At 37.6% G+C, this 15,781-nt stretch overlaps 1 protein-coding gene across 1 annotated transcript; it reads left to right on the top strand.

The window, feature by feature from the left end:
- The first annotated feature begins 1,388 nt into the window (after positions 1-1,388).
- Positions 1,389-15,210, top strand: LOC134795464 (tether containing UBX domain for GLUT4). Its single transcript, XM_063767312.1, has 8 exons — positions 1,389-1,559; positions 1,653-1,845; positions 2,003-2,222; positions 3,952-4,321; positions 4,672-4,863; positions 5,073-5,235; positions 6,363-6,546; positions 14,980-15,210. The coding sequence occupies exons 1-8, from the start codon at positions 1,479-1,481 to the stop codon at positions 15,077-15,079; spliced, it is 1,503 nt and encodes a 500-aa protein (XP_063623382.1). The 5' UTR covers positions 1,389-1,478; the 3' UTR covers positions 15,080-15,210.
- Positions 15,211-15,781: the final 571 nt, after the last annotated feature.

Here is a 15,781-nt window from a genome sequence, read left to right as displayed (position 1 = left end):
ACCACGACCGTGAAGTCCGATGCAGCGAGGCATGCTCGAAGGTGTATGAGGTGGCTCGGCGCTTTCAACTCGCCAGTGTGATAACACCCTAAAACGGAATTAGAGGATTAGGTACATATTAATGTACTATCGACTCCATAGCTCATAAGTCTAACACATTCACTACTGATCTACAGTCGTAGCCGATAACATGGATTTCCCGGTATATAGCGGAAATGCTTCATAAGAGGCAAAACGACCAGTGGCGGATTTGCCCTAAGGCCCTGTAGGCCCGGGCGTAGGGCGGCAAGATATTTAGGGACGGCAAATTGTGACCAAAAATTCGCTGATGATAGCAAGAAATAACTCAAAATGTAGTCAATATGATGGGTGCTGAGAAAGGGGCGGCTACAGGGCCTGGGGCCTAGGGCGGCAAAGACTGCAAATCCGCCACTGAAAACGACAACTAACTTGTCGTGATGAGCGCTGTGATTTTGAAATAAGAAGAATGGAGCGTTTCTATGTATTTCCTTATTCCAATTCATTGTGTTGAGAACATACACAAGAACCATGAATCTAGTAGGTATTTAACTGGGTCAGGCATGAAGGGTGGGGGGAAATGACCGAACGTATCTTTCGGTAGGAGTAGAGTCAGACCAAGAAAAGTCTGCAGCGGATTTGATACCCCACGCAGTGCAAGTATTATTTCAAACGTCAAACTTCTATGAAATTATGACGTATAAATAACACTGGCACTGCTGCAGACTTTTCGTAGCTTAACTCTAGCAGCGAAAGCGCTATTATTGTTTGTCCTTGTCACAGTCTCACTTTTTTTTTATTCCCCACCGTAAATTTATACTTGGTCAAGCAGATCTTGTCAGTAGAAAAAGGCGGCAAATTTGAAAAATGTAGGCGCGAAGGGATATCGTCTCATAGAAAATTTGAATTTCGCGCCTTTTTCTACTGACAAGATCTGCTTGACCAAGTATAGTATGGATTATGGTGGGCAACAAATAAATTCGACCAATCATAGTGTCGCATTGCTTATGGTTTGTCCCTCACGGACGCACGCGTATAGCACATCTATAGGATCCTACACTTGGCAAAAAAGAGTAGAAATTAAAAAGTGGCAACACTGTAGTGTCGTCCCGTTTTCTTATACACATTGGTTTGAAAGGGACGACACTACAGTGTTGCCACTTTTTAATTTCTACTCTTTTTTGCCAAGCTGTACCACTTTGTTGAGATTTTATTTTTATTGGAAGTGAACCTACTGCTTATAATTTAAACCTGTAGTACATGACTATAAAGTTCAATTTGACCAAGCACATTTGTAAAATAAACCTCGCTTAACGCTAATAGCATTTTTGTTTTGTTGCTCTGGGCCGGCTGTCAATGTCAAGTGACGGCTCCGACTTCGATGATAATCGTGATAATCACTTTTACAATTTTGATTCAAATTAATATATAAATTCCGTTTAAACTAGAAATTTAGAAACATGTCTAAAGAACTTGTTATTTTAACTCCAAATGGCAGAAGGCAAAAAGTTCAATGTACTCCAAATACAAGCTTTTTGCAGGTTATTATTGTTTATCTGATAGTGCAAATAGTGCAATGCAATTTAAATGTAAAAAAAAAACCATAAATTTAATCGATAAATCTTTACTTAAAGGTTTTAGAAGATGTATGTGAGAAGCAAGGCTTTCAGCCTGATGAGTATGGTTTGAAACACTACAATCAGGTTATAGACTTGACGAGTACGATTCGTTGGTCCAATATACCAAACAAAGCTACTTTAGAGATGGTAGAAGCTGAACGATCGCGCCATGAAACTAATGTTACTATTGGATTACAAATTGCAGATGGTATGTATTGTATATAGAGTTCCAATAAAGAATTACTTAAAAAACTTACTTTCTGCAACTGGCCACCAATTTTGTAATGGAAATACTTAACACATTCACTGCCAAATTCGTGCTAAAAGGTAAGTAACTTGTATAATATAAGCTGTAATATTAATAGGTGAAAGAAGAACAGCGGATTTTGCCCCCAACACATCACTGTTTGATCTTCTCAATTCGATGGCACCAGAAGAGTTCAAGGCATTAACACATCCAACTGTTCTCTACATGCGACATGAAATTACTGGGGTATCTGCACTCAAAGAAAAGACACTGCGTCAGCTGGGGCTAATAGGAGGTAGAGCTATTCTGAGACTGTTGAACAAAGCAGAGAATGCTACGTAAGTATTACTGTTTTAACATGTCTATTATTTTTACTTACTTTCTGAAAGCAACTGATGGTCACTTTCACATTTATATTATTACAAAACTAAATTGAAATTCAATATTAACTAAAAGTTTTATTCAACCTAGTAGAATCTGCAACCACTCCTTATTGTGACACACATACATGATCTTTCTTAAACTCAAGTTCTCAAAATAATGAGGTGCAGTATTCACATGAGTATAAACATTTATTTATTTGAGAAAAAAATGAACTTATATATTTTATGACCACTTGGCCAGACCTATATGAATTAGACGTGCGCGCCGGTAGAAAAAAATCGGGCGGCGGCGCGCCACGAAAAAATCCACGGCGGCGGCGTAACGCCGGCGGCGTGGGATTTTCAACTTTTCAATATACGTATAATGAAAAACCAAGATTAACTCTAAATCAACAAGGGAAAAAATCTCAAAAATAACTGTGTTACATCGTTTTTTTGGTTTATTGTAGAAAAATCATGAAAAAAAATCTAATTATAATGTTGAAAAAAACATATGTCAAGTATGTTGGACGTTGCTATGATCGGTGTAAAAAAAAATATCGGCGTAATGAAAAGACGTCCAGTATTTTGGACACGCCGAGTATAATAGAGTACCTACTGTACCTATGTGCATAAGGGTTTTTTAGTCCAATTCATGTTTTGTTTAATAAATATAGAATAATTGCATGTTTTAATTAGAAATACACTTACTGATAATGTCAATTTATGTAATGAATTTAAGTAAAACCTATTATTTTTATATTTTTGCAATAACTTTATAGCTAGCTATCGTAGGTGGTAAAATTTTACCAGTCATTGACGTCATTTATTTCACATTAAATCTAACTTAGCGGGGTATCCTAGGAAGCAGTAACATCTGAGCAATGGTTTTTACAATAATGCATGCACTTTTATCAAAATTTTCGTAATATTTTTCTCAAATGAAATCGGGTCTGTCTCTTGATGAAAACAAATCCACACACACACACCGCATCCACAGGGAAAAAAATCCATAAAAATACTTAGCAAAAGTGCTGTGTAATCGACAACGGGCAAAATACTGGACATTACACTTTTTACACTTGGTTTTACCCATAAACACAAAACATTTTTATGTAAATCATATTGCCACGTAAAAAACAGACCAATTAGTAACCTATTACACGTTTTAACGCTGCTTAATACTGTCATATAAAAAAAATTAAATAAGGGGAAAATGTCAGTCTGTCGGATGCTTTCTTGCAAGTTCTGCGTAGGTAGTCTGCTGTAGGACTTTGACAAAAAGATTATGTTCACACTGCTTCCCAATATTTTCTTACTTACTTAAAAATAACATATCATTCAAGTAGTAGTAGTAGTCGTAGTTTCCTGGTAGTGTAAGTACGCTACCAGGGGAAAGTAACGCTATGCTTTAATATTTGGTGCAGAATTTTTTTCTTGGGATGTCCAGTATAGTGGACGTTATCGATTTAAGGGTAAAAATAAATCAAGCAATGAATTTAAAAAAACGGAACAGTCGGAACGCTAAAGCTAGGCACGTTGCACGCGCTTTTATATATCCATTGATTTTAAATTTGTACCCTCTTGCGGGTTATGTCTCGGCGCGAATTTTAAACTACCGGCGGCGGCGGCGGCGCGCTGACTCCTTATGGCGGCGGCGCGCCGCGGCGGCGCGCACGTCTAATATGAATACAATGTTACACAGGCAAGCAAATGTCTCAACTGTATACCGGAGACCATTTCCGCCTAAAGAGGAGAAAGAGGCCCAAGAAAGGAAGCAATCTATTCCAGTAGACGACAATAATGCAGGACCATCTAATACACAGCCCTCCAACATCCAGAAAACTGCCTATACAAAAAGTACTAACCCAATTGATTTAATTAAAAAAGAGAAAATAGAAAAACAAAAGGTAGAAACTAAAGTAGACCCTGAGACAGTTGAACCCAAGCCTCCTTCAAAAGATATCGAGCCAATGGAAGTAGAAGAAATTGCAACTAATACCAACAGCTCTACATCTGTGTCTTCACAAGAAAACTTAGAAAGAAGACTGATGATAGAAGAAGAAGTTACATTTGTGAGTATATATTTTTATTTTTTTCCATTTCCCTATTTGATTGAATATTGAGTACTAACTGATGGCTATACTATAGGTATAGATTATAACTCCTAAGGCGTAGCCAATCAAGAAATAAATGCAAAATGTGCCTAAGAAAGTTGATTCTATGGCGTAGGGAAAAGAGTTGATTTTTCTTTGTTTGAAACTCTGCTCTATTTGAAAATGATTGCATAGGGCATTGGCGGTCTCTTCTGATAAAAATGGCTAATTAAAAATTGTGATTCTCTGGTTCATCTTGCTTTAATCCTAGGTAATTTTGCCACAGGGATTTGTTCAGTTACTAATCACATATAATAATTATTTTTCAGTTGGGCTCACAGAAGGCCATTGTTTTCACACCAAAAGAGGAGCAAGAGGAATTGGATGACCTGCCTGATGATTTTTATGAGTTGTCAGTTGAGGAGGTGCGAAGACTGTTCAGGGATCTTCAGCAAAACCGTTTACAGTTAGAAAACACACCCCTACTCACATCCACTAAAAAAGAAGAGATGACAAAACAGGTTCAGTATTTTAACTTTCCTCATTCACATGTAAATCCGCGTCTCGATATCGCGCGGCAAACTATCGAACAATGTTCGCGGCAGACGCGCGCAATGGATACCGGGCTGCCGCGCGAGCCACATCGATCATAAAATACGAGAGTGACCAGAGTTTCATATATTTAATATGTCTGAGTCTTGTAATCTGATTCTTATTGATTATTTTACAGAGTTCAGAACAGAGGTTAGCTCAATATAAAAGTGCAGTGGTCCGGATACAGTTCCCTGACCATGTTATACTTCAAGGCATTTTCTCACCTGACAACACCATTGGGGATGTCTATGACTTCATCAAGGACTACCTAGAAACTCCGGATAAACCCTTTACCACATGTAAGCTATGTGCTAATGTTTTTAAAAAACAATAGATACCTGTTGCTACACATTCCATCAATGGAAGAACATTATTTAGACACGTAAAGGTGGGTCCACACTTGTGACAATTTACCGAACATTATCCCGTGACCGTATCAGAAACACGTGTCAGTACCATTAATGTGGACGTCTTTTTGTTACGCGAACAATTGTCACAAGCTACAGTTACGGTTCAATCCATTCCGAACACAGGAAGAAACTACTGAACACAGAATAAACGGCAGGACAATGTATGGAGTTACGATCTACTAGCCGTGGCCAGTGTGGACGCTGGTCTGTGTACTGTCACGCATCTAACGTCACGTGTCACGAGCCGATCCATCGAGAGTCGGTTTTTTCAAAGGATTTTCGCCGCCGCGCTGTTCAATCATTCACGCAGCACACGCATGTGTGTGTGTGTGTGTGTGTGTGTGTGTGTGTGTGTGTGTGTGTGTATGTGTGTGTGTGTGTGCGTGAGTGTATGTGTATGTGTGTGTGTGTGAGTGATTGTGGGTGTGGATGGGTGGGTGTGGGTGTATGTGTGTGCGAGTGTGTGTGTATGTGTGTGTGAGTGTGTATGTGTGTGTATATGTGTGTGTGTGTGTGTGTCTCGATGAAAGCGAGTGGTAGGAGTGGTAGGTAGTAGCGGTACGAATCCACTTCCACCGATCGTGATCTAATCTAACCTACAACATAGATTTAGCCGTCCACATTTAGCGTAACATGTCCTGTAGCGATGCCACGTAGTCCGGTCCGTCATCATGTCACAAGTGTGGACCCACCTTAAAGTAATACACAATATTGAAGCCGCTATTTTTACAAGTAGATTGCGCTGCACGGCCTTGTACCTTTGTAACTAAGGTAGCAAAGCGCTAACGAATAGAAGTTTCTAATTAATACAGCAGAGGAGGTAGGGTAATCTATCTCAAGCGCGTGCTAAGCCTACTGAGAGAGGTCACTCACAACGACACCTCAAATAGATTTTAAGATCCATGAAATGTATACCCTATATCCTTTGCATAAGAGATCTATTACAATAACAATCAACACTTTTGATGAGTCTTATTAAACAGGCATGATTAGGATAACTTATTACCTGTTTCCAGTTGTTACACCACTAAAAGAAACCTTAGATCCAAACATGACATTACTTGAAGCGAAATTCGTCCCGTGCGTCCACATGCATTTCAAATGGCTGGAGGAAGAGGCGAATCCGAAGTACCTTAAGAAAGAAGTATATTTAAAGAAGACTGCCAGTGATGCCGCCAGCATACTAGCTTCCAAGTACCGGTAAGTTACATTTCTGCATCATAAAAAAAAAACGAGTTGCACTCCGGGAATGCCGGCAGAAGTGAAAACTCAATGACATTGTAACAGTTTTTCGATCAGGTCACGTGTCCGTCTTACGTCTTACGAATCTTACGGTCACGTGACCTGTCGCGAGTTTAACATTTTTCCCCATCACAAAAAGTGCACAGCGCCGCTAAAGAAGTTTTCACTAGCGATGCAACAGATAGTGGTTTGGCCGGATACCGGATATTCGGCCTGACCATCAGCCGAATATCCGGTATCCGGCCGCCGAATATTCGGCCAGCGGAACTATACCTACATTTCGGTTTTTCAGATGCGCATTCTGCAGGTTTGACCTGTTTCCTATTGAACGTTCGCGCGGACACATTTCTAGGTTCGAAATGAGTGCGCGTGCAAGTCAGTGGAATGTTTAAATCGTTTAAAAATATATATATGTCGGGAATTGTGGGCGTATCATACTATCGGCAGCACATCAGAACCTTCAATCGTGGATGACGAGGGCCTTCAATGAAATACGATGTTCAACTCACAATCTTTACTGCACAAGACTCATTACAAATCACAGCACGCGATACGTTTCTTATCTTAAGCAAACCAGTGGATTAGACCCAGGAGCTGCCACAGACGTCATCTTCTCCCGTTCGTTCTCATCGTGCTCTCTTGAAGGTCGATTGACAGCATAACTTCAATTGTTCTGGACTTCAATTGTTTTAACAGCGCACTCTATGACGTCTTGGCGGAACTGCGTCGAACGCCACTCAAGTGTACGTAACACCCTAGTTTGCTCTATTTGTCAAGGTTTGCATGACAAAACGCCTCTTGAAGGCGATAGATGGCACATTTCAGCCATTCTCCGACACGGCCAACCTGACATTGTACGGGTCCCTCCGTACATTATCCATCCCCCTTTATGATTTTCACTGGTAGACTTGAGCGAAGATGAGATCTTCTTCTTCCAAAAGATACTGTAGAGCGCAGATCATCTGCACCACCACGGCATCCTGACATTGTATGCATCACTGCATACATCTGCGGACAGAATACAACAATCTGAGGTATCTAAGCTCATTGCTCGGCCTACCTGACCAAAGTAAGTTCCTCCATAACTTTTGGATACTGACAGGCAACTCAACTCAACTCTTTCAATAACACGCACATAGATCATTGTTGTGAATGAACAAGTTCAGCATCAGTAGCATCACGATATTCAATCAGGCCATATTTCAACGGAAATGGGGTAGAGATACATTTCGAACAATTCATTAAGAGACTTAAAATGCAACAGCGTGAAAATAATATCACCATAATCCAAACAGCGTGAAAATAATATCACCATAAAGATACAATACAAACTAGCTTTTACATGAACCTCACCACAGAGATTCCCCTCAGTTGAAACACATCTTGTATTGAGTTCTCGATAATAAATGATTTTCCATATTTAACTGATTTTATGAACATTATCTGCGTACCTATTCTTTACTTAAACGTTTAGTATTACCTAAAAGTTTAGTGTTCCTACTAATAGATTTTCTTATTTGATTTCATTGATACCTTGATCCAGATCTATTTGCCATTTTAACCATTACCTCAAAATGTTATCTAGGATCACAGAAAACAGCGATGAAATTAGTTTATCCGTTTGAAAGATACTTGGCCGCACGCACACAATGGCCTTTCACCCAAGACGCGTGTATCATCTCCGTTATCTCATGGTTAAAATGTGTAGTAAGTTTGATTTAAATCACCCGCCTATAAAAAGATTGAGCCAGGTCAATTGATTTCAAACCAGCTTTCTACCATACCCTGAATATTTTGATTAAATTTTGGCACCATTAATTATTTGTGTATTCCTAAACACAATCATTAATTCCATAAACAAAAAGAAGCATATTGTAATTAATCGACACGTAATTTTAAGTTTCTGAATAGGACTACGACAGTTTACTTATTCGATTCTCGTATTAAACACGTACCAAAATTGCGTTCAGTTCAGTTTTTATTTTATAAAATTGTTGATGTTATTATTTTTGCTTATATGGGGCTATTCATAAATTACGTCATTTCAAATTAGGGGGGGGGGGGGTCTGGACATCGGATGACGGTAGCATGAAGTAGGAGGAAAAGGGGTCATTTGAAGCATGATTTTTGGATGATTATAGGGGGGGGGGGTCAAAAATCGTCAAAAATCGATGACGTAATTTATGGACAGCCCCTATGTAAATTCAATGATGACGTGTAAAAGTGCCCTTGTGGCCTATTTGCTGAATAAATGTTGATGTTTGATGATGTTTGATGTTTAAACCGACTTCTCTATTTTATTCCTTCTGTACGGACAACACATTTACAAGATAGCTTGAGAAATTTTCAAAACTTGATATATTATCAGGTAAGTCCTGTATTATACAGTAAAGGGCCATAAAGTTTGCACATCGGTATTTAGAAAGAGAATATTGGAGGCAACGAGAATGAAAGAGACAACGCTCTACGAAGCCGAAATTCCGATGTGCAAACTTTATGGCCCTTTACTGTACTTTCTACGAAAACCAAATTGTTTTTTTTTTTTATCGCTTTCATAATTTTTATTAAGAAAAAGGCAAGAAAACTTGATCATTATGTGATATTTACACACTGACACGACTTGTCTTTAGCTGACTGACACAATACTTCAAAAACCAAATAGCTCTCAAAGAGGTTCAAAAAGGTTGAACATGCATGAAATTAATAAAGAAGTTCACAACTCGTTTTACAACGAACGATCTAGCGTAACACGTATTAGTGGCAGAATTTCTATTCTAAATCAAACCGCTGTAGGTACTCAAATTTTGCTAACTTTTTATAAAAGCCGAGCACTTTCATTTGATACCAAACTCGACCATACTTTCTTGCAAATAAGATGACCAGAAAAGCAAGACCCCTCACAAATAGCTTTCTAGCCTTTTAAGCTCTTCTAGCTCAATAACACCTTGATCGAGCCTGCTCATAATTTAATGACTAAAATACAATGCCCTCAACTACACGTTTACCCAATTTCATTTAAATTAGAACAAATTTACTTAAGTTATTGTGTATCAAACTATCCTCTGATAGCTCAGCTTAAAAACATCGAAATGCCGGGACGTGCCCCTAGCCAGCCGTGTGTTCCAAGTTGAATGTAAGAACTTCACTTCGCTTCGCTCGCTCGTTCGATCACCCTAAGTCTAAGTATAAAAAGATTGATACCTATATACCGTGCTGTCAATCAATCTTCAGGAGGAGCACGATGAGAACGAACGGGGGAAGATAACGTCTGTGGCGGCTCCTGGGTCTAATCCACTGGTTTGCTTAAGATAAGAAACGTAACGCGTGCTGTGATTTGTAATGAGTCTTGTGCAGTAAAGATTGTGAGTTGAACATCGTATTTCATTGAAGGCCCTCGTCATCCACGATTGAAGGTTCTGATGTGCTGCCGATAGTATGATACGCCCACAATTCCCGACAATATATACCTAGTTATTGTTTACCTCCTTCAGCAATATATACCTAGTTATTGTTTTCTAAGAATTCTGTATCTACCTTTTTTGTCGTTCGCTTATCCCATTGACGTATATAGTATACTTATCTCTGGACTGGCCTTACGGGCAATAAGAATGGGGCATGAATGGGGCCAGTACAGCGGTGTGACACTGACACCGCTACAACGCGATTGGTTGACGAGTTCGCATCACGCGCGCGATTGGTTGACGAGTTCGCATCACGCTCGCGATTGGTCGCAACTAGTTACGTTAGACTGCACGATTGGCTCGAATTCGTGAGTGACACCGCTGAACTAGTACCATTTATAGTGCCCGTAAAGGCCCATCCTGAGATATACGTCAATGCACGTGAAAATTATGTGCGCAAACTATTTGCAACGACTTAAGGGGCCGGTATATGACGTTTTCGATTTAGACCTCACTTTGTAACCATAATTTGTTCAATAAATGTTTAATAATTGCATTAAATTACACGTAAATTTGTTCACGAAGAAACCGTGTACCGACTCTTTGTGCCATTATATTTTTAATTTGCTGTTATTTTCTACAAATCGACACTAAAAGTATCAAAAAATCAAAATATGGAGTTCCGTTTGAGACAGAAGCAAAACAATTTTGTCTTTGACAGTAATTGAATTATTGTATGATTCTGAAAGCTAGATAATTCAGCTACCAATTTATTATCGATTTATATTTTTACTCACAAAGACAACATAGAAATTCAATCTCAAATGTAAACTTTCGAACAATTTCCATACATTGACGACATCACTCAAAATTCTTCTTCAAGTCAGATGCCCGTTGGGGCTACACCGGAGCACACGTGTACTTCTTCAAATGAAAATGACAGCTTGATTTTCTTGCTTTTGACAATTATATTGACATTAAATCATATACGCATACGAGAAAGTATACCAGTAGATAAATTGTATTTCAAAAAATAGGGTACATAAATATCTGCTCGCGTCTCATTTAAATTTGATTTGCAGTTATAATGGTTGAAAACCGCAGTAAACTATCTTAAAACAATACGATTACAGTCGAATTTAAGTATTATGTTCCTTCAAAACTCGCTTAAAATGAAAAAAGTTTAACGACTGATCTTTACTGATTGGGATAAATTGGTTTACCCTTGAATTGCCGACTGACATTTCATCGAATGTTATTTCGAAGACAACGTTTCCAGTATTTTCATTTCATCGACAAGTTATTGCGTCAAAGAATCGATACTAGTAAATTTAAATCGGGGACTTTTAATTGGTACTTGAGTTATTTTGTATATAGTTTATATCGTGGTATTTCTTTACGGGTTTTCTTATTTCATTTTGGATTGTATTTAATAAAATTTATTACGCGTAAAATTATTTCAATTTGTAACATTTCGTTATCGAAACTAAACGCAGTCACGTCAGTCGGCTCACTCTGCGCGATTATAGCTATGTGCTCTAATTTTGAAGATATAATTTTACAAGGCTGCCATTTTCATTTTGGGCAAATTATAAATAGGTTGGTAACAATAATTTTACTTACTAAGCCGTTCATTTCTGTGTTTGATCGCAGTTCTAACCTAACCTAAACCTACTTTGAAAGCCCATTGTTTCTGTGTGGGGTCGCAGTTCTAACCTAACCTAAACCTACTTTGAAAGCCGTTCGTTTCTGTGTGAGGTCGCAATTCTAACCTAACCTAAACCTACTTTAAAGCCGTTCGTTTTTTGTGTGGGGTCGCAGTTCTAACCTAACCTAAACCTACTTTGAAAGCCGTTCGTTTCTGTGTGATGTCGCAATTCTAACCTAACCTAAACCTACTTTAAAAGCCGTTCGTTTCTGTGTGGGGTCGCAGTTCTAACCTAACCTAAACCTACTTTGAAAGCCGTTCGTTTCTGTGTGGGGTCGCAGTTCTAACCTAAACCGACTTTGATAGCCGTTCGTTTCTGTGTGGGGTCGCAGTTCTAACCTAACCTAAATCTAAAATTCTTACATCAGAAAAATGTATAAATGTGTAGTACGACATATAAAAAATGTATTAAAGTATTACGTCGAACAAATGAATTGCAATGTTTAGTAGTTGTGCCAATTAAAATAATTTGAAACGAATTAGCGATCAAGTAATATTCGTTGAATAGTATTTCTACGCAGTAAGAAACATTGAAATAAATAGTATATGAAACAAAATAACGCCAAACAATATTACTAGTACTAACGTTTCGATGAATCGTTGTCGATGAAATAATATTCGATGAAAAGTTTGTCGGCAAAACAAGGGTACACCGGATAAATTTTTATTATGCTGGTATCATTTTGCGTCAGTTTAAAAACGTATTTGACTTCTGTACGTCAATGAATTTTGATGACAATTGTAATCTTGTATTATATTATACAAGTTTTATCTTAAAATATTGCCTATTGACAGGAAGAGTTATGTAATTCGTATAAGTAATACCTGAAAGTCTTGTACCTAGATCTGTAATACCATGGATTGCGACGAATAAATGATAATGATTATGCCGTTCGTTCCGTCTATATGTATAATGCGTGTACGTGCTGTTCTCTGAAAGTACTAGCGAGTTTTTGCGGTTTTGGAGACCGAGATGAAGCTTACAGGCCAATGGCGCTCTAGTTATTGTTATGTATACCTATGTATCGAATGTTTTATAAATTACCTATAAAAAGCAATGTTTTATTTCGATTAGGTCTACATTTTGTGCATATTGCATATCTGAAGTATTTTCGTACTAAACTTGAAACTTTCGTTGAAACTAAATAAAATAATTATTCCAAATGTACAGTCGCCTGCAATTTATGTTACACAACGAAGGCCGCAAAAATATCTGACACGATCTTATTTGTAGAACCATAAGAACATGTCACATATTTTTGCGGCGTTCGAAGGTACCTGTCATTATCACCAACTTTGCCCGCTTTTTTTTTAAAACGAATTTCTCAAAAAACATCACATCATATGACTTTTTTTGCTCAGCACGTCCATTGTGATCAAACGCATCAGTTTATTTGAAAAAAATATATTTTTTACCCATTTTTTTGCGTTTTAGAGGGCGGGCAAAGATATCCGGGGTTTTCACCAACATTGCCCACGTCAATTTGGTATTCAAATACAGCTCGTATGATGATGATGTCTAAGGATCACTTAAAGGTTTTGGGCAATCCTACCATTCCCTGTTAATAACTTAGCGATAAGTGTAAAAACTTTAAAATAAATTTGCTGGGCAATGTTGCCTACCCGTTTTTGCCAATTTCCAAATAAGGCTCGCCTAAGCATTTTACAAAGGCTAGGGTTGTCACTTTTGAGAAAATCTGTTACAATAGTTTAATGGCCAAAATATGATTTTTGTTGTGTTTTTCATTCGTTAACGGGATAAAACATCTAAATAAAGGATAATAAGACAAATTAAATACAGTATATATTTATAAACTTATTTTAGTGTACAAACATAACCTTCTTTTACTTGCGAAGTTGGGTAAATTAGATGAAAGTGACAACCCTAATCCGTTTTTGGTGGTGGGCAATGTTGGTATGGATGCCAAATTAACGGATTACTTTGCCCACCGCTAAAACTTTTGTGTATTTAGGCCTTTTTAGTTTAAATCTCAATAGACATAATCTATGCTTCATGTGTTATAACTCAAACCCGGAAATATTTGTCAAAGGGTTCTCAATTTTTTCTACTTGCATTTATTATTTATAAATTTTTTGCCCGCCGAAATATACCCTATATTAGACAACTCGCTCAAACTCAAAATTCCCAAGTCAAGTTATGCACAAGTTTGGTATATAGTTTTGTCAGAAATATAACCTATATTCTACTAAAAATAGCAGGGTGGCCATAACTATTATATTTTTTTCTACATTAACGAATTTGTTTAAAATTGTCGTTTTCGGCAAAGTTTCCCTGGAGGCAAAGTTGGCGCTAATGACGTAACATATTATTGCAGGTGACTGTACATAAATGTTTCGGTGATTTTGAGATTATTTTTCAGGTTAGTTTACTAACAATCAAGTTATGCAGATACCGATTTCGTGAACGTATTAAGTAGTAACTAGTAAGGTACCGCTATTGTTTAGCGATACCGATTATTTTTGAAGGTAAAACTATACCGGTTGAAATATAAAGATATTAAAATTACAGCAGGGACAACCATTTTTTATAGGTGTACCTAAACCATCATTGGCCGAGCGTTAGCAAAGGTCTCCGTTTCAGCTTGGGCAAAAATGCTTTTGTATGTTCTCCTTTGCAGATCACATTTCTCAACTGATTCTCGTGAAAATTTGTAAGCAGGTTCGATAGAACTATTCTGTTTCGCTTTATCCGCCAAAATGGAATTGCCACCCTGCTGAAACTTTATTTATTTAAATTCCTATTGAATGGATTTTGCACCTTATGAAAAACCGTATAGAGTAGTAAATAACATTTTACATCTGACTTAATGCCATCTTGTTTTATTCGCTTTAATTGTACAAAACGCGTATCTGGACAAAGCAATATTAGGTAGTAAAACAGTTAACAATCAAATGAATTAAATAGGTACGTCACCTGTGACATGAACAGACAAGGAAAGCAAGATTAAATGCATTGTTTCTCTTTCATCTTTCAATGGAACGCTTTTACCCTCAAAGGAGGCTAGTGGTCAATACTAAACTAAAAGTCCAATCTTAAAAAAACATGATGGGTCACTGACCTGTCCCAGTAAAGTGAGGTAGTGTGCGTGAAGTGCGCTTGTGTGTGAAATGGGGTAAATTGACAGAATCTGAAATTTTACCCACCGCTACCGTCGCCTTAAAGCGCTCTCGGCGCCCCGACAGTAGAATAGATTGTGCTACCGCTGCTGGATCTGTCGAGACTGTCGACTGCACTGCAGTAATAACTTTTTTTTTTTACAGAGCACCTAATAGAAGGAAACCGTCTTCATCCAACCCCAGTACATCTAATGCTGGAACATCGTCGTCGAAAAATAGCAAAGTGCCGAAATGGTTCAAATAATAACCAAATTAAGCCATAATACTTACCTGGGTTCCGTACTTTGATTGACTTCATGTGATCGGAACACATCAGAGTCTGTCTGTTTGTTTTAATTTTTAAATCAATATGTTATATTATGGGCCATTTTATTTAAAGTGGTCCCCTACACTTTTTTTTCAAAATTGGGAATTTTTATGTTATTTTATACTCAGAATCACGAGCTCTTTCTATCCTAATAGGAGAAAACAAGTGTCCCAAGGTTTTTTTTCCCATTCCGTTACCATTTTTTCATAGACTTTGTATGGCTGTTTCGGAATGGAAAGATCGAAAAATGTATGGAAATCTTGGGGCACGTTTTTTTCTCCTATTAGGATCAGAAGAGCTCATGATTCTGAGTAGAAATAACATAAAAAATCCAAATTTTGAAAAAATAGTGTAGGGGACAACTTCAAATAAAATGGCCCTTATATGTGATAAAAGGGGGCATAGCATACCTGTTTTATACAATAAATGAATAAGATACAAATTGGTATTCGATTTTATTTAGTAAAATATTTTATAAATTGTTCTACCCTGCATCCATAGTATTTTTATACATGTCATTATTTTGCTCTTGCTTCTAAACTAAAAGGCGATTTGGATAAATAAGCAGAGGGGTCGTCCAGAAATCATGTGATCATATTTGGCTTGATTTTGAGTAATATTGTTGTTTTTGGCTTCCCC

Source organism: Cydia splendana, chromosome 12 (genome assembly GCF_910591565.1).
Source record: "Cydia splendana chromosome 12, ilCydSple1.2, whole genome shotgun sequence".
NCBI classification, from domain to species: domain Eukaryota; kingdom Metazoa; phylum Arthropoda; class Insecta; order Lepidoptera; family Tortricidae; genus Cydia; species Cydia splendana.
Note: the sequence above shows the minus strand (reverse complement) of the source record. Positions and strands in the feature narration are given on the sequence as shown.